Source organism: Danio rerio, chromosome 15 (assembly GCF_049306965.1).
Source record: "Danio rerio strain Tuebingen ecotype United States chromosome 15, GRCz12tu, whole genome shotgun sequence".
Classification (NCBI taxonomy): domain Eukaryota; kingdom Metazoa; phylum Chordata; class Actinopteri; order Cypriniformes; family Danionidae; genus Danio; species Danio rerio.
Genome location: NC_133190.1, coordinates 28,106,141 through 28,128,347, shown reverse-complemented (window position 1 = coordinate 28,128,347; position 22,207 = coordinate 28,106,141). Strand labels below are relative to the sequence as shown.

Genomic DNA, 22,207 nt, shown 5'->3' with positions numbered 1-22,207 from the left:
GAAGGAGAATAACACACACACACACACACAAACACACATCTGCGCCATCATCTGCATACGGCAGAATGGCAGCATAAATCATGGTCGCAGTGCATTCACACTAATGGCTGCTCACTGCTCTTCTTCACGATGGCAGCCAGAGGACAGTCAGGCCTGCAGTTGTTGTTGAGGACATACTTGAGGGCGATAATATTCCATCGTGAGGTTTGGTTTGAGCTAAATGATAAGAAATAAAAGATTGCAATGACAGTATTTACAATGAGAGTTTAGATGCGGCTTTTCTCATAAAAACACGAGACGTGCTCACTTTGGGTTTAGGCTGGAATTTAGTTTAGTTCACACTACTTTTTTTGCTACTCTGAATCAGTCCAAAAGATGCATTTAGTGGCTGGCAAGCATTTTGTGTGTCTGAGAAATTATTTTATGGGTTAATTTGTCAATCCGAGGCTGTAAATAACAATCAGCAGCATTATGTTTGCAGTGACATCGGTTGAAAACATCCCAAACTTGTTTGATGGTCTCAGAACTGCGTTTCAGTCAACATTTGATGTAATGCTTTATCCAGTTTTACTTCAATACATTTTTGCCATCTAGTGGTCATTGAGGGATTTAATTAAACAAAACTTTGCCACTCAATGAGACAAATTTAAACAAGCAGAGGAATTAAACGTAGACATTTAATGGTATAGAGATTGAGAATTAATGTGTGTATATCCTGTGACACAAGCAGTTGGTGTCATGTTGTGTTTCTATTGCATTCAGTTCATGACTTCCTGCCTTTACTCCATGTCTATGTCAGCCAGCGCTGGCGGCTCTTCTCTCTTGACCCAGGGCAGAGGGACAGGAACGTAGGGGTCGTACGTCCAGTGAGGATAAACCCTCTTATAGAGGTTCATCAGCACAGTGTCCTGAGAGCGCAGCTGGCTGTCGAACACACACTTCATGTGGCCATGAGTGCCTGCAAAGAGCATGGATAAAAGCGAGTCAACAAACGCAAGTCAGAGTATACTCAATTTCAAGAAATTTTCCCTGTTCTATCCTGAAAATAAACTACACCAGCTAGTGCTTGTGTTGCAACTGCTTTTATTCATTCAATCAATATTATTTACAAACAGGACTGATTATCATGTACATAGTGCAGAATTGCTTATGAATAGGTATGATATAAAATATTATTATTATTATTATTAATATTGGGTTGAATTGAAATATAAAACTTGTTTAAATTATAAGTTATTGCTAGTGTTTTTACTGCTAATTTATTTGCTATGTTGCTACCAATAATATTACTACAATTAATAGTTTATTTTATTTACAAATAAAAAATATATACTTTTTATATACTTTTATTATCACTTTTATAATTCTAATTAATTAATATTAACATTCATTAAGTATATTTACTTTATTTTTATGTAGTTAATTGTTTAATTCATATGTACATATACATAATTATAATACAATTCAAATTACAAACATAAAAAAAATTTAATATTTATTTAAAATAATTTTCATTTTATAATACTACTTTCACTAAATTATGTTTATAATTATTTTATAATTATTACAATGAATACCATTTCATACTCCAGTTTTTTATTAATTATACCAATTTAATCATCATCATAATCAGGCAAAAAGTATTTACACTAAAAGATTAAATTATTAAAAATATGTTTTTATTACCCAAAGCTTCCTTGATGTGTCCTCGTCGGCCCCACTTTGTACGTAGTTCTACTGGCTTAAACCACAGAATATCATCTGCAAAAGAGATTGGACTCAATCAATGTGAAATTTCCTCATTCACTCAACACTTATTTTTCCATCTGAATGTGAACAATCTGTCTAGTGCCTTCTTTCTCACCTCTGTTGAAGAACATGTAGCGAACCACAGCTGAGCGCCGATTGATTTTGAAAGGGTGTCCACTCAACACAATCCTCTTCAACACCACACGCCGAGGATCACAGCTCAGAAGACTACCGGTGGCCACCAGATCCTGCATACCTGTGGCACAGGTAAAAATAATAATAAAATAACTTTAAAAAAATATACTTTTTTTATAATATATGTATCAGAATGTTTTGTCTGATTCTCTTCACCATTGTCTCTTTGTTTGAAGACCAAGACTCCAGCGGTGGGGAAGGTAATAGGGGCATAGAAAGACATGATTGTAGGGGCATCAGGGCGAAGAAACCGCTCCAGCTTGTGTTTATCACCTGAGAACACACATTTAATATCAATGATAGGTTGATTAAATTACATAAAATATATTATTAAAAGACTTAAAAAAAACTTAAAAGTTAAAAAATATATATTAATTATTTTATTGTATGCAACAGTTCTGTCTGGTTCTTGAATCTGATTGGCTGGTAGCCATGCGATACTCTGCTAGTAACAGCATTCGTCCAGCCTCTTCACCCTTCACCCTTGTGTAATACTACACCCACATACAGCAACAAGTAAAGGACACTACAGTTTGATAAATATTAATGCTGTTGGACAACATAATGTACTTTTGAGGCTTTTTTGTCGAGAATGTAGTTGTTAAGATTCTAACTATGCAGTTTCAAGGTTTTGAGACTCTCAGTGTTTGATTTTCTTTTTTATATACACGATTATGCCATCGAACTGTTGTATAAACGCAATATCACACTCGTAGCAGTGCAATGTGGGTGTATATCGTCACTGGTGGGACACTAAGGCACCGCAATCCAACGCCAACCAGTGCCGATATAAAGCCACATTGCACTGCTTATCGTGTGATATTGCTCATAAATAAAATGTTTTGATTGTGCCATTATTTACCACCCTGGTGTTATAAAGGGAACTGTCCTTTTAATAATCCAATGATTTTTGACATAAAAGAAATAATTTGAATTGATAATTAAGACCCATACAATGTTTTTCTGGCTATTGCCAAAAATGTACCCATGCAACTTAAAGAGATAGTTGACGCAAAAATGAAAATTCTGTTATCATTCACTCACCCTATCCTTGTTTCAAACATTTATGAGTTTCTTTCTTCTGTTCTATACAAAATAAGGTATTTTTAAAAATATGTTGTAAATCTGTAACTTTCCATAGGAGGAAAGTCAATGGTTACAGGTTTTAGCTTTCTTCAAAATATCTTCTTTTGTGTTCAACAAAAGACTCAAAGCTTTGGAATCACTTAAGAATAAAAAAAATCCTTTTTGGGTGAACTAACCCTGTAAATGTTGTGGTCCAGAGATAAATACTAGTACCAGTGTTGTAAATGTGGGCAGGTAATAATGCACTTTATAAAGGACGTCTCAAGAACATGTTCGCCTTCATAGTCTCTTATTACCAGTAGTGTGCTGAGAGAAGATGGCTGAAGCTCTGAAGCGTCTGAATCCACACTGAAACACCAGCTCTTCTTTAGACTTGATGGGTTCGGTGTTACTGGGATGCTGCCGCACCAACACATTCATAACTGACATCTGCAAAGAGACAATTATTCCTAATTATATTATTTCTAAATGAATGCATTTAAACAGAGCAGCACTAATATATAAATACTCAAACATCACTACAATACATGTCCTTTTTAGACATTAAGGTGATTGAGAATCCTCCAAGTGGCAATTACCTTCTGTTCATGTGGCAGCAGGGACACCAGAACTAATGGTTTACCAGTCTGAAAACTCTCCATAACTGAGGGAGGAACGTCAACTATATGAAGTGTCACATACCAGCCCACCTGAGAAAATAATTTAAAAAAATCAATTAATTGAGAAAACAATAAAACACCAAAGACTCAGGGCTATTAACTAAGACAATTTTAAGAACTATTTTTCACTCCCTCTCCCTCTAATACAAACCATTGCTCCGTCTTCCTCATTAGCAGCATCTGCTAGTATTCGGCGCCGCATGCGTTCAAAGTTTTGGAACTGGAAAATGCGCGAGTAGTTTGAAGGCAGATTCTCTAGCGGGTCCCATGGAGAGGAGCGAAAACTCTTCAGACCTCTGTACCTCTGAAACCTGAATACGCATAACAGACCAGTCAGCTGAAAAGGAACTACTGTGAAAAGATCTACTTTATTCATTAAAGAAAGAAAAAAAATTATTTTTATTTAACAAGATTGCATTCAATTAATCAGAAGTGAGAGTCCAGGCATTTATAAAAGTTAGGAAAACATTTCAAATATTTGCAAGTTTTGGATTTATTTTAAAAAAAATAAACAAAATAAAATACAAAATAAAAATAAAAAAACACTGAAAAATGTTTCTCGAGAAAAACTAAGGTGGACAACATATAAACTTTGGTGAATGCTGTGAAATGTTTCAAAATGTAATATTATAGTGCTAAAGATGTTTTACATTGTCATAATATTTTACATAATTGGCATTTTACAGTGTTTTTAATTAAATAAATGCAACTTTGGTGAGCAAAACAAAGATAACGTAAAGTTTTGTTTTTTTTAAAGCTTACATTTTTTGGTGTTTCTTGATAAAAAGTTAATAAATCAGTCAATATAAAATTGTTCCATTTCAGCATTAGTGTTATTATATTATAAATTACCTCCAGAACTGGTAATAGTAATTGTGCTCTGCGTCCTACACCTTTAAACGCCACAGCACGATCACTGCATGTTTGCATTTTTCTTTTGAGATGCAAGTCATTTTTTAATAAAAAATAAAAAAAATAAATAAATAAAAATCGCATACCTTCTCCTAACACATGTCTCAAAATCAATTCCGTTTTTACTGTTGATATTTAGAGCCAGTTAATCAGGAAGGGATGATTTTGACCTCTTTGACTTGTTGAATGGAGACGCTGCTTCATTCGCACGTTTTTTATGTGATAATCCAGTTTTGCGCATAAAGTTAATTCACATTTTAGGATGGAAACATAGATAATGTGGTAACACTTTACAATAAGGTTCATTAGATAATGCATTTACTAACATGAACTAATCATGAACAACTCATGTACAGCATTTATTAATCATAATTGAACATTTACTAATGCATTATTAACATCCAAGTGCATGCTTGTTAACATTAGTTAATCCACCAAGAGTTAACATGAGCTAACAATGAACAACTGTATTTTCATTAACTAACATTAACTAAGATGAACAAATACAGTAGTAAATGTATGGTTTATTGTTTGTTCATGTTAGTAAATGCATTAATTAACATTAACTAATAAACCTTATTGTAAAGTGTGACCGATAATGTTAACATCTACTGATCTCTAATGGCCATTACAAAATTTTATTAAAAGGAAAGCCCCTGTTTACTCAAAGTATTAAGATCACAAGTAGACCAAGGAGATGGCTTATGTTTTAATCCCTCCCTTTTGTCCACTCCTATAAATACGTGGTGTAAGAATTGACACTTTATTCTAGAATTGTGAAATAAACTGCATAAATCAGCAGCTTTCGTTTTTGGTGTGAAGGCCAAAAAACTGCATAAAACTGTTGGTTTGTATAAGAATCACAACTGGTATGAGGCTTTAAACCAAACTTAATTCAGAGAGTAAAGTTTAAATCCAATTCAGCTAGCAGACTGTATTCAAAAATATCATGTGTTGCTTAAGAATTAGGCCAGTAGGCAGAGAGGAGATTGCTTATACTGTAAGTGCAATAAAGTATGTATATTGAAGTGGTCAAAAGCAAACAAACTCAAAACTGTTCTGAACTTAAACTTGTTTTTAGCATGGTTCACTAGTCATCAGATGACCAAAAATGCATCTTCAGGGGGTCTACGGGGTCTTAAAAAGTATTAAAAGTTGATAAATTAATTATAAGAAAATTAAGGCCCTAAAAGGTATTACACAGTCTCAATCACATTTTTTATGAAGTCTTAAATTTTGTTCAAACATTGTCCAAAGTGTTTGACTCCAAAAAAAGCATAAATATATTTATTTTCCTCCTATTATTAACAACAGCGTGCTCAATACACGCGATTGGTTAAGGCCGAAGCACATCCGGCCAAGCTCCTCCATCCAGGTGATTTCACATAATTTGCGGCAAACGCGAGAAGGTGATGTAACGCTTTCCACATGTATTGAAACCATACAACGAAACAGACGGCTAAATGGGAAAATGCAATATTGCGTTCTCCTGATTGGAGAAAGATGAGTTTAAACAGTGGATGAAGCCTGTCACTGAAACTAAACGTGTATTTATTTTCTAAAGCTGGTCCCACTTTATATTAAGTGTCCTTAACTACTATGTACTTACATCAAAAAATAAATACAATGTACTTACTGTGTTTATAATGTATTTGAGAAAACGGGGTGCATTTGAGTTGGGATAGAGGTTGGGTTATGGACAGGTTTGGTGGCATGGGTAGGTTTAAGGGTGGGTTAAGGTGTAAGGGATGGTCAACAGTTTATTCACAAATGTAATTATAAAAAAATTACAAAAATACATACATGTATTTAATCAAGCATAAGTACACAGTAAATACATGTATTTACACAATAAGTACATTGTAACAAACTATTAATTCATGTGTAAGTACATATTAGTTAAGGCCACTTAATATAAAGTGGGACCCTAAAGCTTTGTTTCTTCTGAGCTTATCTGAGTTCTGTTGCATGGTTGTACTCCATTGATTTAACTACAACGGTTTATTAAGTTACAGGTTTGATATTGATTTGAACTTGAAGCGGCGATAAGGTCTTAAAATATTCTGAGAAGGTCTTTAAAAAGTCTTTAAAAGGTATTGAAATTACCTTTAGGATTCCTGCATCTACACTGGTGTTATTGTGAGGGCCAAAGAGATGTTTTGAGATATTTTTTTGTGATTCATGAACCAAACAAAACGACTCAGAATGTAACTTAAAATTAGAAAAATCCTTGAAAATTTAACATTGCTGGTCCCGTTCCGTATCTTACCGTGTCCTGGATGGGACATCAAGGGGAGTGTCAACTTCATCAGGGAACATCTCATTGGCACGTGCCTCTCTGTATCTCCTCAACCCTTCTCCCTCCTCGCTTTCGTTCATGCCTTCGTCATACTTCTGATCGGCTCCAGTGCGTCCGGTGGAACTGATCTCCTCTTCTTCTTCTTCCTCATCGTCATCATCTCCTTCAGAAGCACATTCAGAGCCGGCATCCTTAGAGGAAGAGAAGCATGTAAAAACATCTCTCTAGACATACATCCACATAAGGTCTAGCAAACCCAAACAAAGCCCTCCACTTCTTTGAAGTCCACTAAACAGACAGCAAGAGTGGCTGAAATGGGGAAAAAGACAAGACATAGCGCTGGGGTGCCGTAACCCCCCTGTGGGGTCAACCTGCAGAACAATGGCAGGTGCAGTAATAAAAATAATCTCCGTAATCATCTGTAGTACCACTTCCCTATTGTTAACATGTTGCATTGAAAAGTCTCCTTTGGTGCGCCCCAAGACATCAAACGCATGCTAATTATGATTAAAGAAAATAAATGGACCAGAGCTTCCATACATGTCAAGCTTCCCCTTGTTCTTTCAAGCCCAGCTGGTATAAATAAATGACCGCCCCCTCCGCTAGTCTCGACAGGAAGTTGTGTCCAAAGAGCAGGAAGACTGAAGGCTTCTCTCGGGACTCCCTCTCCAAACACTATTGTTGCGTTGGGATGCCTGGCACTAAGGCCAAGCAGCAGACATTGAGAAAACAAACAGTGCCTCTCCACCATGCAGCGCGCAGTCACGTATGCACTGGTCCTCCCACATCGTGCCCACCCTCCATCTCATCCCTCCGACTTTATTTAGACCTTCAATCACTCGGGCAGCTGGATAGACTTGGGCTTTACTCGCTTCTGCCAAGATCACTCCTGATTGAATGGGTCTGCTGCCACCTCTCGGGTTGCCATAGCAAGGGATAAACAAAAGCTCTTTTTGCTTATCAGGATGTAAAGTGTAACTGTATACAGAATCAAAACAAACATACACAATCATGCATGTGATCAGATAAGAACAAAAGAAACACACCCCCCTCATTAAAAGTGGCTATATAGATTATTAATAATTTATCATTGTTAATTTTTGCTGTTTATTTTTCAAATATATTTCTGCTGTACGGAGACCCAGAAGAGACGTGATGAAGGGAAAAACTGGATGAGAGAAAAAAAAAAGAGTGATAGGAAAAATAAATATTTTTACGTTTTTGCGTCCCCTTGAAAAGATGCTGTTCCATAAACAATTCCTGTTCATACACTTCCGTTTCGCTGGGATTATCTCATAATTTAACATTCTATCCTTTTCTCATCCTATCATTAAGTATTTCCCCATGTTTTTAATCTTGAAACCATGTTGAAATTAATATAAAAATGTCTTCATTCTGCATCACGGGGTGCAGTGGGTAGCACGATCACCTCACAGGAGGAAGCAAGCAAGTGCTCCGGTGTACCTCACAGTCCGAGGACATGTGGCATAGGTGAATTGAATAAGCTAAATTGGCCCTAGAATATGTGTGTGAATGTGAGTGTATGTGTGTTTCTCAGTGTTGGATTGCGGCTGGAAGGGTATCCACTGGGTAAAACATGTGCTGAATAAGTTGGCGGTTCATTCTGCTGTGGCAACCCCTGACTAATAAATGGACTAAGCCGAAAAGAAAATGAATGGACGAATGTCTTAATTCACTTTCTATTCATCAAAGCTATTTGTCGATCATCGCCTTTTATATACACATGTATTCGCTGATTCAGAGGTTGCATAAGCACTAACAGAGGCACTCCGTGTGATAAACTGATCCCAAATCAGCTTCTGTACATGCAATTTAAAGTGACATCTCTGTTATCAAACAAGTGAAGAGCAGCAAATGCATCTCTCGTTTTGTTTTTGATAACAGAGGTGTCTCTTTATGAAAGCACAGATCTAAAAGCATTCGATTCGAATTAGTTGCAGGGTTCATAAACATTTTAACTACTTAAATTCCATGACTTTTACATGATTTTTAATACTTTTAAGTTCCTGACCTAATGTTTCATACAATGTCTACATATGCGTGGTAAAAAACAATACATGTTAAAATTTATTACAGCATATGGTAAAACAGCCAACACTCTATTTAGTTACAATTTATAATTATTCATTCATTTTCTTTTCGGCTTAGTCCCTTTATTAATCTGGGGCCACCACAGCAAAATAAACCGCCAATAGCCCTTCCAGCTGCAACCCATCACTGGGAAACACCCATACACACTCAATCACACACATACACTACAGACAATTTTAGCTTATAAAATTTCCCTACAGCGTGTCTTTGGACTGTGAGGGAAAACGAAGCACCTTAAGGAAACCCACACGAACACGGGAAGAACATGCAAACTCCACACAAAATGCCAACCGACCCAGCTAAAACTCGAACCAGCGTCCTTCTTGCTTTGCAGCGATACCCACTGCGCCACCATGATGCCCAATTTATATCTATGTAAAATGAATTTTAATAATGCCTACACTGCACTAATGTGAAAGCATGTAATTGGTCAAGGACAGAAAAGCAGTCAAGACAACTAATCGATATTCAAGTACAGATATCAGTTTTCCATAACTTTTCCAAAACTTTGTGAGTTTTTCTGATTTTCCAAAACTTTACCAGGCCTGGAAAATGCCATGTCAAAATTCCAAGATATTCCCAGGTTTTCCATGACCGTATGAACCCTGTAGTTGTGTTTAAAATAAAACATGCAGGACAGACAAGTTTACATATTATACACAATCGAATCCCAAAGAGTTCTGCACTTTAGCGCCTCTTTAAATGGTGTGTACAAAATCAGTTTATCATATGGAGCGCATCCATCAGTCAGCGCTTGTATATGCATTCGCTGATTCAGAGGTTGCATATGAAGGGCGATGATCGACGAACAGCAAGATAACGCAAAACATCTTTGCGAGGGAACGAAAAAATTTTTTAAATATATTTTCCTATAACTCTCAGCCAGTTTTTTTTTCTTTCACACATTTTTTTCCCCACCATCACGTCCCTTCCAGGTCTCCGTACTGCTGTACAGCAAAATGTAAAAACAAAAAAATGTATTTAAAATAACACAATCTAAATTTTATTCATATCGAAATAAAATTGCAAGAAATATTTAGTGTCTAAATTTCTTTCAAACATTAAGGCCACCATTTTTAGGCAAAGATGCTAAAAACCCGAACTAAATATGCTTTTTTTATTGCGTTTTAGTGTGTTTTTATTAAAGGTCACGTGAAATTTAAATGCAGTTTATTTAAATGTTAGTATCAGTATTGTTAGTTTTATTTAGTGCTTCAAAACAGTGAAAAAATTTGCGTTTAGAAGATATAAAACTAATATAAACATGTAAAGCTTGTAGTTTGTCACTTCTGCCCAAACGAAAAAACGGTTTTATTCACGTCACCTCATACTTCAGTTTCCCATCAAATCTTGACCAATCAAATGCTCTCTAGTGTTTCTAGTATCTAGTATCCGCCCCCTTAAAGACTCTTCTCATTTGATTTTCATTTGATGTGCTTGACCTCAAACATTCTCACTTGCAGCGCAATGATAAAACAAAACCCAATTGGCTTTTTTTTTTAAAGGAGAGGAGCTACACTACGTCCTGCTCTTCGTGTTTTGAGATTGTCAAACATGGAATAAAAAAATGCATATTCCAAAGCACTTAATTGTTAAAGCACTTTTAATATTAAAGACTACAATAAACCCTAGATTGCAACCTATAATAATTAACTGCTAAATATTTTTACATAGAATAATCAACTACTCAATTACAAATGTTTTGGGAAAACATAAATCATATGTAAAGCAAGTTTCACACTACCATCTAAATCAAAAGAAACAGATTCTACTCTTGTTTGTTGTTGAAATATAATTCATTAAATTTCCTTTTCCGAACAAACACATCACTAACAGAATAAGTAAATTAATAAATACTAATTGACCTTATTCTAAAATGTGTAAGTGCGCTCATTTCGATTTAGTTTCCTTTAGGAGAAATGACTAGGAACAATAAACAGCAGAAAACAGTCAAACTACTTGCCCTATAAACAAGTGTCCATGACTATACAGACAAAGCAGAATAATATAATAAGATGATATCAGTTTGCAACATCAAGCAGGGTAACAAGTTGTTTTCAACATTAAAAAGGAATGGAAGTGAATGAGACCTGAAGTCTTGGGCCAAAGAAATTCAAATGGCTGTGCCCGGTTGTACGCAATAAATAAGGTCAATGGACTAATATAGTGCAATTATTGCTCTTCTCCACAGAAAACCAACAAGACGATGTTTACAATATGCTTTATTAAAAATGTCTTTCTGTTGAGGGAAAAGGGAAGGAAATGCTTTATCAAGAACCCATGACTACCTGTGTCAAAATAATAGAATAATAGAAATAATAATAAAGTAATAAAATCTTACCTGAGATTCATTATCTCCATCCATTTCATCGTCCATCATCTCATCATCATCATCATCATCATCATCACAGCTGTCATCATCATCATCCCCATCATCACCACCATCCCCTTCCTCCTCAGCATTTTCATCAATAATCCATGTGGCCTGATAGTCGGATGTCCCCTTCGGTACCTTCATCACTCTCCTCTTCTTACTGGCCTCTGAATAGAAATTAAAAAGCACATTATTACAGCTTGTACATTATCAGGCCCTGTTTCCACCTAGTATTACCATCCATTTTCTGCAAATGCATCCAAGTGTAAACAGGGTTTGAGTGTTATTCACTATTAATTACTCATTTTTCTAGCTCCATTTAGGTCACTGGCAGAGTTTCTTGCGCAGCTTCTTGAAATAAAAAACTTAAGCAAACCTCAAGATTAGTATTGCTGTAAGAAGATCTCTCTCTGTTTTGAGCTTTCTTGAGATAAAAATCAAATACTGTGATGGATAAAGTGTTCATATACGTTTACTGGAGTGATTAATAGGTTATATTAAGAACATTTGTCAATGTATGAATCAAACAAGCTTGATGATATCAAGTGTATGCATGTATGTGGGCAGACAGAAATCAGAACGATGAAGCCACTCTTTGACTAACATTAACTTCTCACTAATGCCAGCGGTTGATTACAGTATCTCAGATCCCATATATTCACATCTGTTGGCAGCCCCCACAGAGCACTGCGTGTTTGATTAAAGGTATTGTTCACCCAAAAATGAAAATCCTCCAATCATTTACTCACTCTTCACTTGTTCAAGATATATTTGAGCTTTGAGAAAAAATTGTGAAAAATGCTGGTTCCTGGCACCTATTGACTTCCATAATTATCTTCTTTAGTGTTCAACAGAAGCAAGAAACTGATGAAAAGTTTAAAACCAAATAAGGCAGAGTTTATAATAGGGTAATTTTTATTTTTGGAGAAATATCACTTTAACTTGACGGTCAGTGTAAAGCATTGTTGTAATTGCACTTTTATATGCTTTTGTTTTTTAAAATGCTTTTATATGTTTTCACTTGATTTTAGTTCACTTTAGTTACACTTTGTTTACATTTTTAAGTGAATATTATATTTTTTATCGCTTTATTTATTTACATCCAATTTCTGAGTTACAACTTTAAATATTTTTCTTTTTTATACTTGGGTTACTGTTTAAACTAATTTTTAAACTTACATTTAAACTTTTTTTTAGATTTTTGTTTTTCATTTTAATATTTCTATTTGAGTTAGGGCTGTGCAATTAATCGAAAACCCGGTTTCGATTTTGACTTCTAACGATTATGAAAAACCATTAATATAGATTATTAAACGATTATTCCATCATATACTGCCCCTTTTTCAGTGTTGCTCTGCAAAGCTCAGTTTAAGACAAAGTATGTACTGTAATGTAACGTTTGCAGCATGGGATGCGCATCATTGATGTACGTTCGAATTTCATATTTTTTAAAAAGCATGAAAAAAGCGCATGTTGGTGTGTGTTCGCACCATGCTTAGCCTCAGACAGGCTCGGAGACGAGCAGAGCAAACACATCTAACGCCATCTAAATGAGAGCGCTTTAATGGTCAAATAAATGCAGTCAGATGTGTCAGAGCGTGATGTTTAGTGATTATTCATATTCACCGTCATTTGTGTAATAAACAAAAAAGTTGAGAATTAAGACACGTGAAAGAGAAAACATATCAGATTTTTTTACAGTGAAGATGCTTAAAGCACACTTTAAACAACAGATTTAATAACTCATTTCTAATAACTGATTTCTTTTATCTTTGCTATGATGACAGTACATCATATTTTACTAGATATTTTTCAAGATACTAGTATTCAGCTTAAAGTGACATTCAAAGGCTTAATTAGTGTAATTAGGAAAGTCATTATATAACAATAGTTTCTTCTGCTGACAATCAAAAATATATATTGCTTAAGGAGGCTAATAATATTAAAATTGGTTTTAAAATATTCTAACCTGCTTTCATTCTAGCCGAAATAAAACAATAAGCCTTTCTTAAAAAGAACAAATATTATAGGAAATACTGTGAAAAATTCCTCTGTTAAACATCATTTAGGAAATATTTAAATATAAAAAATAATTACAGTAGAGTGAATAACTTTGACTTTAGCTGATAATTGCTTTGAATAATCGTGATTACAAGTATGATCAAAATAATCATGAATTTGAGTTTTAAATTAATTAACAGAAGCATGTTTAAAATATTATGTCCCGTTAATACGCACCTTCAGCCTCCTCCAGCTCTGCTTCTGTGGGCCACGTCTGCTCTCCCTCCATGGGGTCGACTTCTGCCTCTGCCTGTAGGCTCTCTCTCTGAGCAGGGTCTGCTTTCATCAACACCCGAACATCCCCATTCACCTCTCCATCTCCACCGTCCTTCAGGACACATAATAGGAAAAACTTAATCTTAATAAATAGACTAATTAATGCCATAAAAAATTACTGCTAAAACAATCAATTGTGACACAGGAACAATTCCACTATCCTCAAATAATCTGCCCAAATAGAAAGCAAAAATCCCACATGAAAGGATATAATCACAGCCAACTAATACAAATTACTTTTAATTCAGTTAAACTGAGTTTTTCTAACAGTTGTTATTATTCAGTGGTTCTCAACCAGGGGACTGGAGTCCACTAGGGGGCCTCAGCAAACTTCTGGCCTTACGATGCCTTAAGGCAGGGGTGTCCAATCTCAGTCCTTGAGGGCCGGTTTCCTGGAGAGTTTACCTCCAACCCTAATTAAACACACCTGAAGCAGCTAATCAAGCTCTTACTACAGATACTAGAAACATTCTGGCAGGTGCGTTGAAGCAAGTTGGATGTAACTCAGCAGGACACCAGCCCTCCAGGTCCGAGTTTTGACACCCCTGACTTAAGGTATAAATAAATCACCCTAAAATCACAAAAGCAGATATTCTGAAGAATATTGGAAATGGATAATCACTGCATTGTGTAATATTTGTATTCTTGCAGGACATTATTGGTTACCAAAGTTTCCAACATTCTTCAAAATATCTTTTTTTGTTAGAAACTCAACAGGTTTAGAACAAGTTGAGGGAGAGTAACTAGTGAATACATTTTAATTTCTGGTCTCTTTTAAATTAAGCTAAAATGTACATTTTACTTTTAAATGATAAAAAGTATGATTTTCCAACAGAAAGTTTTTGTAGTGACAGTAAATAAAATTTTAATCTTGATCATTAAACCTTTAAAATCAGCAATAACCAAGCACTTAAATTAAGACAGTATAGGGTTTCAAATATTGATATGAATAATAATACACTTTGAAAGACATCACATCTTTACAGAAGCACCCACTTGTATGGCAAAAAAACAAGGCTTTTCTCAACTGACCATCCTTTATTTATTTATCCATTTATTTATTTTTACCAGAATTCCAGAGTTTACTACTATAGCAAGATGTAGGTAAATAATCAGTGTGACATTTAATGCTTCAAATATACTTTCATATCTTGAATATAGGGCTGGGCGATAATTCGACATCGATAATTATCACGATATAAAAATTTTCGATAAAACAATAATGACAGTTCGATAATTGCTCGATAATATTTACGCACTATGCGTAACGTTGCGCAAGAATTTTGCAGCCTGCCCTTCCGACTGCTGCACGCCGTACAAGTTCACAGCCATACAGTGTTAGTTGCACTTAAATGAGTAAGAAAGAAATAAGGTAAAAAAGGTCAGAATCACAGACACTGTTGACAAGAAACGTCACTAGACTTCATGAGCTACTTAGTTTTTTTGCTATCTGAAACAAAACAGAGTAAAGTGCACCGCAAACTGAGCAGACGAATTGTGTCATCAAAAGCAGGTAACACCACAACCTGTTTCACCATGTAAAGCAAGAACACCCTTATGAAGATGCTAAGAAATTACAGACCTAAACAAGGGTTAGTAAACCAGCGCTGCTACCCAGCAGAGTCTCATGTCATCCTTTTCGAAAGCCTTGCCTTACGAGAAAAAAACACCCGAAAAGACATGACAGAGGACACAATCTCAAATACATCTCAATGAACTCTTGATGCTTGCTGTAAACAACAGGCTGCATCATTTATTTGTTACGACAATAATAGGATATTTTGATGTCAAGCTTATGTTTTTTTTAACTATTAAAATATTTGTTTTGAAATCTGTAATACTACTATTGTCCCTCATCGACGGTAAAAGAACCAGCCTTTATATATTTAAAGGACATAATCACAGAGGAGATATCAGATGCTCAAGACATAATCTTTCAATAATCAAATGCAAACATGCACAATCCTTCACTGGCGAAAAAACACATGAAGGTAAACCTCCACAAAATGTGTATAATAAACAAAATGCAGTCTTCAAAGGTTAAAGTAGTCCGCTCACCATCATCTCCACATCTCGTCCTGGTTTTGCTGGTCGAGATGTTGACAGAACTATTGGCAGAGGGTCTGCTGGAGCATCGATCTGGCTGAGCTGAAAGTCTCCATGACCTGTGATGTGCACCAGCCGGTTGACTTGCAGAGGACAGCCTCGAATATATCCTGACACACAGAGAGTCCCCAACCCTGTCCCGCTCTGGCTGTTATTGGGGACATATGTGGCTCTCTGCGCCAGCAGGTGTGAGCGGCGAGAGCGGAACCCCAGACGCCTCTGTTTTTGCGCTGACAAGTGCCGTAGAAGCAAAACGGCATCCTGATCACAGTCCACAGGGAAGAGACGTGCTTCTGGGAAACGAGACTCTACCAAACGAGAGAGAGCTCGTCGGGACTCAGTGCGCTTCTTCACTGCTAGATCAGCCACTCCCTGACATACCAGTGCTGCAGGGTGAAGAGGAAGATGAATTGATTATGATTGGTCAGTCGTGTCTTTCTAAATGTACATTTGTAGATAATGACTGTTTAAGGATATAACAAACTGTTTCTAAATCTCACCATGACTTGGTAATCCCTGGGCAAAGAGACAGGACAGGCAGTATTCTCCATAGCTATCCCAACCTTCATTTGAATCCAGCACAAACACCAAACTGTCTGCAATCTTTGCCACATCCAGGAGTGAATGCAAGTCATCTAAAATGAAAAGAAATGAAAATCATACTTTCATTGTCTTTTTTGCAATACTATAAGCCACTCTTAAAATATCCATCGACTAAGGCTCATGTTAAATATGCATAGCATTTGATAGCAAAATTAAATTTATGGAATTGTATACTACTTTGCCTTAAATGTTTTTAAAAAATACACGGTATTGTACAGGATTATTCATTCATCTTTTTTCTGACAGCAGCATTAAAAAATTAGATGTTCTCTGACTCTTGATAATTCTAATTATAGTCTTGTAAAACAAGATACATGTAGTCTTTTGAAGGATTCGGATTTCTGCTTTCCAGTCCATCTCATCATGGACCAACATTTATCCTTTTCATCATCCTGTTTCCCAGTATTTAACTGTAAATTGATTTTAATTAATGAATAAGTTAACACATTGCTTAATATAAGAATGTTCAGTGCATTTCTTTATACCTTTATATCTCTTTATAACTATTTTCAGGAGCCAGCAAACTAGGTCAGAGGTCATGGAGACCTTGAGTGGAACTGAGGGCTGAGGACTGGAATCAACTGTTTCTATTGTTATTTCTGTGAGTTAATACTGTCTAAAATGTCTAAAGTGATTTTGCTATTTTTACGGTTAAATCTTTTAAAGTGATTCTACTTTTTATTCAAGATAGACTTTGTGTAGTAAGAATATAACTGCCTGAATGTAGATTGTACAAGTTTTTAACCAGTTTCGATAAAGACGACTGAGAGTACACTCAGCCTTGGATAAGAAACAGATTACACTTTAAGTGTGTGTGTTCTATTTGATTGTTGATCCATTTTACAGGTCTGGAGCCTGCTCTAATCAGTCTAAGGGATGTCTGATGCTTATGCTTAAGATATTGTTCAGAATTGTACGCACAAACCCCACGTGGAAATGTTCCAAGTCTATCTGTTTTAACCAATCAGGTTAGAACACCTGTATGTGTGACGCAGTTAATGACGTTATGTGAGAGTATAATTGTTATTGATTGGTGATTGTAAGCAGAGCAGCCTAGGAACTCATTGCGAGTGTTGAACCTGGCTTCTGCGAATGAAACTGCAAACTATCTTCAGTAAACTTGATTTATTTATTTAAATCTCTGACTCCGGCTTTTCTTCATCTACCAGACTGGTCATACTTTGGGTTAAACTGGAAACCAATCCCTACAGTTTGATGTCAAATGTACTTTAAACAAACCTGTCATCGTCATAACCCTTCGTCAATTCAATTATCTTCTACAAATGCTTTATTAAGTGTCGTTTTTTTTTTTTTTTTTTGATTACAGGAAAGAGCTCTGCTCATATATATTAACATTCTCAATACATTCTAACTGCAGGAGTTACTGGCAACCAGCAACCAGTTTCTGAATCCTAAGCATAGCTCGTTTGCGTGTTTCACGGTTATTGATAGAATTTTGCATTTTTCCACATTTTCTGTTATATGGCTGGGGCCACTATTGCATATCTTCTAAAATAGCCAAGAACTACCTCGTCAAAAAGAAGCAGAAATGAGCATTGAAACACCAAAATCATAATATGAAACATGACAATTTGAATAATTTTTTTAAAAAAGATCCCACTTTATAATAAGGTTTCATAAGTTAATGTTATAAAGACTAATTTGTATATGGTTCATGGTTTTATCAAATATGATTACATTCATATATTTGTGAGCTCCGTTTGAATACTATCATTCACAAATTGGAGCAACGGAAGAAGTGCTTTCTTCAAAATGTCTACAAAAATACTGAACGGCACTACTGTTTTATTCAGCTTTGTTATCATAGTATTACCCGTGTCTGGCCTGTAGAAAGTGAATCTCTGCTTAAAGCGAGGAAGAACAAGACCAAAGCTGTCCTTGGCCCCAGTGACTCCTTGATCTTCACGCACCACTCCACCAACTCCTTCCCCTCTCAACATCTTTGTGACAGCTCCAGCATCCACTCTTGAATGAAGTGCTATGACTGCCACCAGATGAGGAGGTCCATCTCGGCTGCCCAGTTTACGCTTCTCCGTCAGCACCTGTCAACAACAACGCATACACGGTTAGTCAGATCACATCCAGTCGGTTAGCCATGTAGAATATGAATAGCTTTACTCTACCAAGTCTTTTTTGTTGCGACGCAGCTGGTTAGCCGTGTTCCTGCGGTCCTTTTTCCTCATCTCTCTCCTCTGTTTCTTGGTGAGGGCCACAATAGCAACTCTACCTAATTAGATAAACAAAATAGTCAATTGTCATGTGTGCATTAGTTGTATATAAATACATCTTTAAGCCTAGTTTACACTACATGACATTAAACATCAGCAGATCGCTGTGCCGTTTACACTACATGACTTGATTTTGTGTACTTTAATTGCTGTGGTGTTCACACTACAGGACATAACGTAAATGATCCACAAGAGGATTGTCACACTACATGATCTGACAACAACTAGTTCACCAACAGCTCAGTCAAGCAACCAAACCACAGCCAATCAAACTTTGAGGGAGGGGTCGTCAGAAAAAGCTGAACACTATTAGCTGCTTGTGTGCTGATTACATCACTGACAGCATTTCAAGTATAAGGGAGCATTTAAAAACATCGTCAGTCAGCAAATGCATCAGTAGATCAATCTTTCATCTGCAAGGTTCAAGTGAAGAGATGTGGCTTTAACACTAGAACTACCATGGCAGTCAAAGAGTTTTAATTTTTTGTAACTGAATAACTCTTTGAAATAAAACTAACATATCTATAACACCCTGACGTTTCCTAAATATCGGTGTAATTCTAACATTATTTTTTATTATTATTACAAACAGTACAGAACTGAGCATTTCTACTTTGGTCAAAATGACTTGCATGCATGTCTGCTACTTTTAGCTGTGACTTTAAACGTGCATGCAATTTTTGTCTAGCAACTTCCTGCTAACATAAACATAACTTTCTGATAGCAAAAACATAATATTACTTCAGATAGAAATTTCAAAAGAACTTATTCTATGCCACAAAATAGCTCCTGTTAGAATGTGAAAATGAAAGCGAGGCCCAGATCTTTGAGTGTTCTAGTATCTCAACTACATATATAGGCTGCATTACCAAAAAAGATCATATTTTTAGGGTAATGGTGTCATAAAATATGATGACAGACATTCAAAGCTTAATTTTAAAATCTCAATAGAAGCTTTAAATATAAATATGACATCTTATATGAGAATGACCTGTATGGTAATTCTAAGTTCAACAAACAAAATTCTAGTTGTTAACGAAGAAGGAAGCGAGTGCATCGAGCCCATTCTGGCCAATCACAGACGTTTCTGTTGAGCTCCTGTGCACACTCACATGGGGTCGATTCGGCAACTGCTCTGAAATATTCAGCATGCTAGATATTGGAATTCCGTCTGTGAGGCATCGGCGGCGCTTTAGCGAACCTCTTTGATGTGTTGTTCAGTAGTTCACACAAAGACTGCCGAGCGCAGAGCACAAGTTTATAATTTATAGTTATGTATCTTGAGTAGAACTCTGTTTATCATGTATTCATTACAGATTACATTTCTTTCAAATGTAGTAAAATGTGTTGTCACTTAACTATTTTTTACTTTTGCATGAAATATCAATGCCATGTTTACAGAAATGTTTGTATTCATTTTAGACAACACAATACTAGTATTTAAACAACGATGTTGGTATAGTCAGAAATTTAGGGTAGGAATTTGACAATCAGATTAGAGTGGTAGTTAAATCTAGCTTTTTTCAATTAAGATAACTAACAAAAATGAAGCAATATATACCAAAACAACAATTTGAGACAGAAATCCATGCCTTTGTGACCACTCTGTTAGATTACTGTAATGCACTGTATGTGTGGAGTAGTGGGTCAGCTATTGCCTGTTTGCAAATGCTGCAGCACGCCTGCTAACTGTTACACGCAAATATGACCACATTTCCTCCATGTTAGCTTCACTTCATTAGTTGCCAGTTCATATTAGAATACAGTTTATGATTCTTTATTTTGATTGTATATCTCTAAATAGACTTGCCCCACCTTATATCACCGAGCTGATCCACCCCTATAAGTCCAATAATTCTCTCAGGTCAGCTAATCAGTTTCGCCTGATTGTACCAAAAACAAAGTGTAAGCTTAGAGGGGATAGTGCTTTTACTGTGGTAGTTCCAAGACTTTGGAATGATTTGCCACCGCCCATTAGACAGGCCACTTCCATGTTCTCATTTCAATCAGCTTTAAAATCAGGTTATTTTAATTTATATAGGTTTTATATTATATAGGTAGTTTCACTATATTTTATCTTGTACTTGTATTTTTTATATACGTTTATGTTATATTTATAGATAGATAGATAGATAGATAGATAGATAGATAGATAGATAGATAGATAGATAGATAGATAGATAGATAGATAGATAGATAGATAGATAGATGTGTTGTATACCTTCTGTGCAGCACTTCGGCTCACTTCTATGTTTTTAAAGTGCTCTCTTAAGAAAGTTAGCCCTGACATGACTATTGAGGTAAAATTGGTTTTAAATTTGAACCTTCAGAGTTACTACTTGATAAAAGAATTTTAGAGAAGCATTGTTATCAAATTGCTTATTATCTTATAACTATTAACAGCCAATGACTATCAAAGTACAACATTGTTTACAACATTGTTTGTGTCGAAGTCACACTTGTACGCGATTTCAAACTGAGTATTCAAAGCAAGTTAACTTGGTTAACAATATAGGGACTGTGCCACAAGCTGTCATTGTTCACAAATGAATCAATGTGCCATATAAAGCCAACTTAACCTTAATTGTTGGTGAAAATTAAGATTAGAAAAAATACATAATTACTACACATAAAAACTACACAATTTCAAAAGTATGTCCAAACGGAAAGTGGTTACACACTTTTATAAACTCAATTCGTTTCTGACTCAAATACATAATTATATTAACAGTCTTTCATAAGTCTTATTTCACTGCACGGGTCTTTAAACACGTGTTCAGTCAGAGAGTCGCTGCACACATGGCGGTGCGAGCGCGTGTAACATTACTTATGAATAATCCCATTAAACATACCCTTGTTCTCCCGGCCGATCTCGCCTTTAGTTCGATGTTTTCCATGCTTGTGCTGCTTGTTTTTCTGTTTATAAACTCCAGGTCTGTGTGTCTGCTGCTGTTGCTCTCCTCCTGCAGCCATTTTCTGTCATGCCGCACATGTAAACTTTAATGACGTCATATTCGCGCGCGTGAGTTTCCTTCTGCAGACTCTTCTCTGATGAATAAATGGCGCCGCCTACGGTTATTCAGCTGCATTGACCTCCCATAATTACAGACATAATACTGTCCCCTGGTCAGTTTATATTCATTCATTCATTCATTCATTTTTTTTGGCTTACTCCCTTTATTAATCTGGGGTCGCCACAACGGAATGAACCGGCAACTTATTCAGCACATGTTTTACACAGCGGATGTCCTTCCAGCTGCACCCCACTGGGAAACACTCACACACCCTCATGCACATGCATACACTACTGATAATTTTAGCTTACACAATTTACCTGTACCACATGATGTCTTTGGATTTGTGGGGGAAACTGGAGCACCCAGAGGAAACCCATGCGAACGTGGGGATAATATGCAAACTCCACACAGAAATGCCAACTGACCCAGCCAAGGTTCAAACTAGCGAACTTCTTGCTGTGAGACAACAGCACTACCTAATGCGCCACCACGTCGCCAGAGTTTATTTC

The 22,207-nt window shown here is 36.0% G+C and overlaps 2 protein-coding genes across 4 annotated transcripts in view; one reads left to right on the top strand and one right to left on the bottom strand.

The window, feature by feature from the left end:
* tp53i13 (tumor protein p53 inducible protein 13) overlaps window positions 1–22,207 on the top strand; it is a 732,349-nt gene that overhangs the window by 652,066 nt on the left and 58,076 nt on the right. The window lies entirely within an intron of this gene.
* tsr1 (TSR1 ribosome maturation factor) lies at window positions 660–21,682 on the bottom strand. Of its 3 annotated transcripts, none has more exons than XM_005157568.5 (15): window positions 21,534–21,682; window positions 18,577–18,680; window positions 18,267–18,495; window positions 16,330–16,464; window positions 15,782–16,215; window positions 13,625–13,775; window positions 11,354–11,553; window positions 6,871–7,091; window positions 3,841–4,000; window positions 3,609–3,719; window positions 3,327–3,459; window positions 2,101–2,217; window positions 1,865–2,005; window positions 1,687–1,761; window positions 660–958 (listed from the first exon to the last, which is right to left on the bottom strand). In XM_005157568.5, exons 1-15 carry the CDS (start codon window positions 21,652–21,654, stop codon window positions 780–782), a joined length of 2,511 nt encoding a protein of 836 aa, XP_005157625.1. In that variant the 5' UTR covers window positions 21,655–21,682; the 3' UTR covers window positions 660–779. The 3 variants fall into 3 exon arrangements, 2 of the variants coding, with proteins under 2 accessions (XP_005157625.1, NP_001032447.2); NM_001037370.2 differs by having other exon boundaries at window positions 6,871–7,068; window positions 11,373–11,553; window positions 21,534–21,681; XR_012390377.1 differs by lacking the exons at window positions 660–958; window positions 1,687–1,761; window positions 1,865–2,005; ... (2 more) ...; window positions 3,609–3,719; window positions 3,841–4,000 and adding an exon at window positions 4,443–6,159 and having other exon boundaries at window positions 6,528–7,091.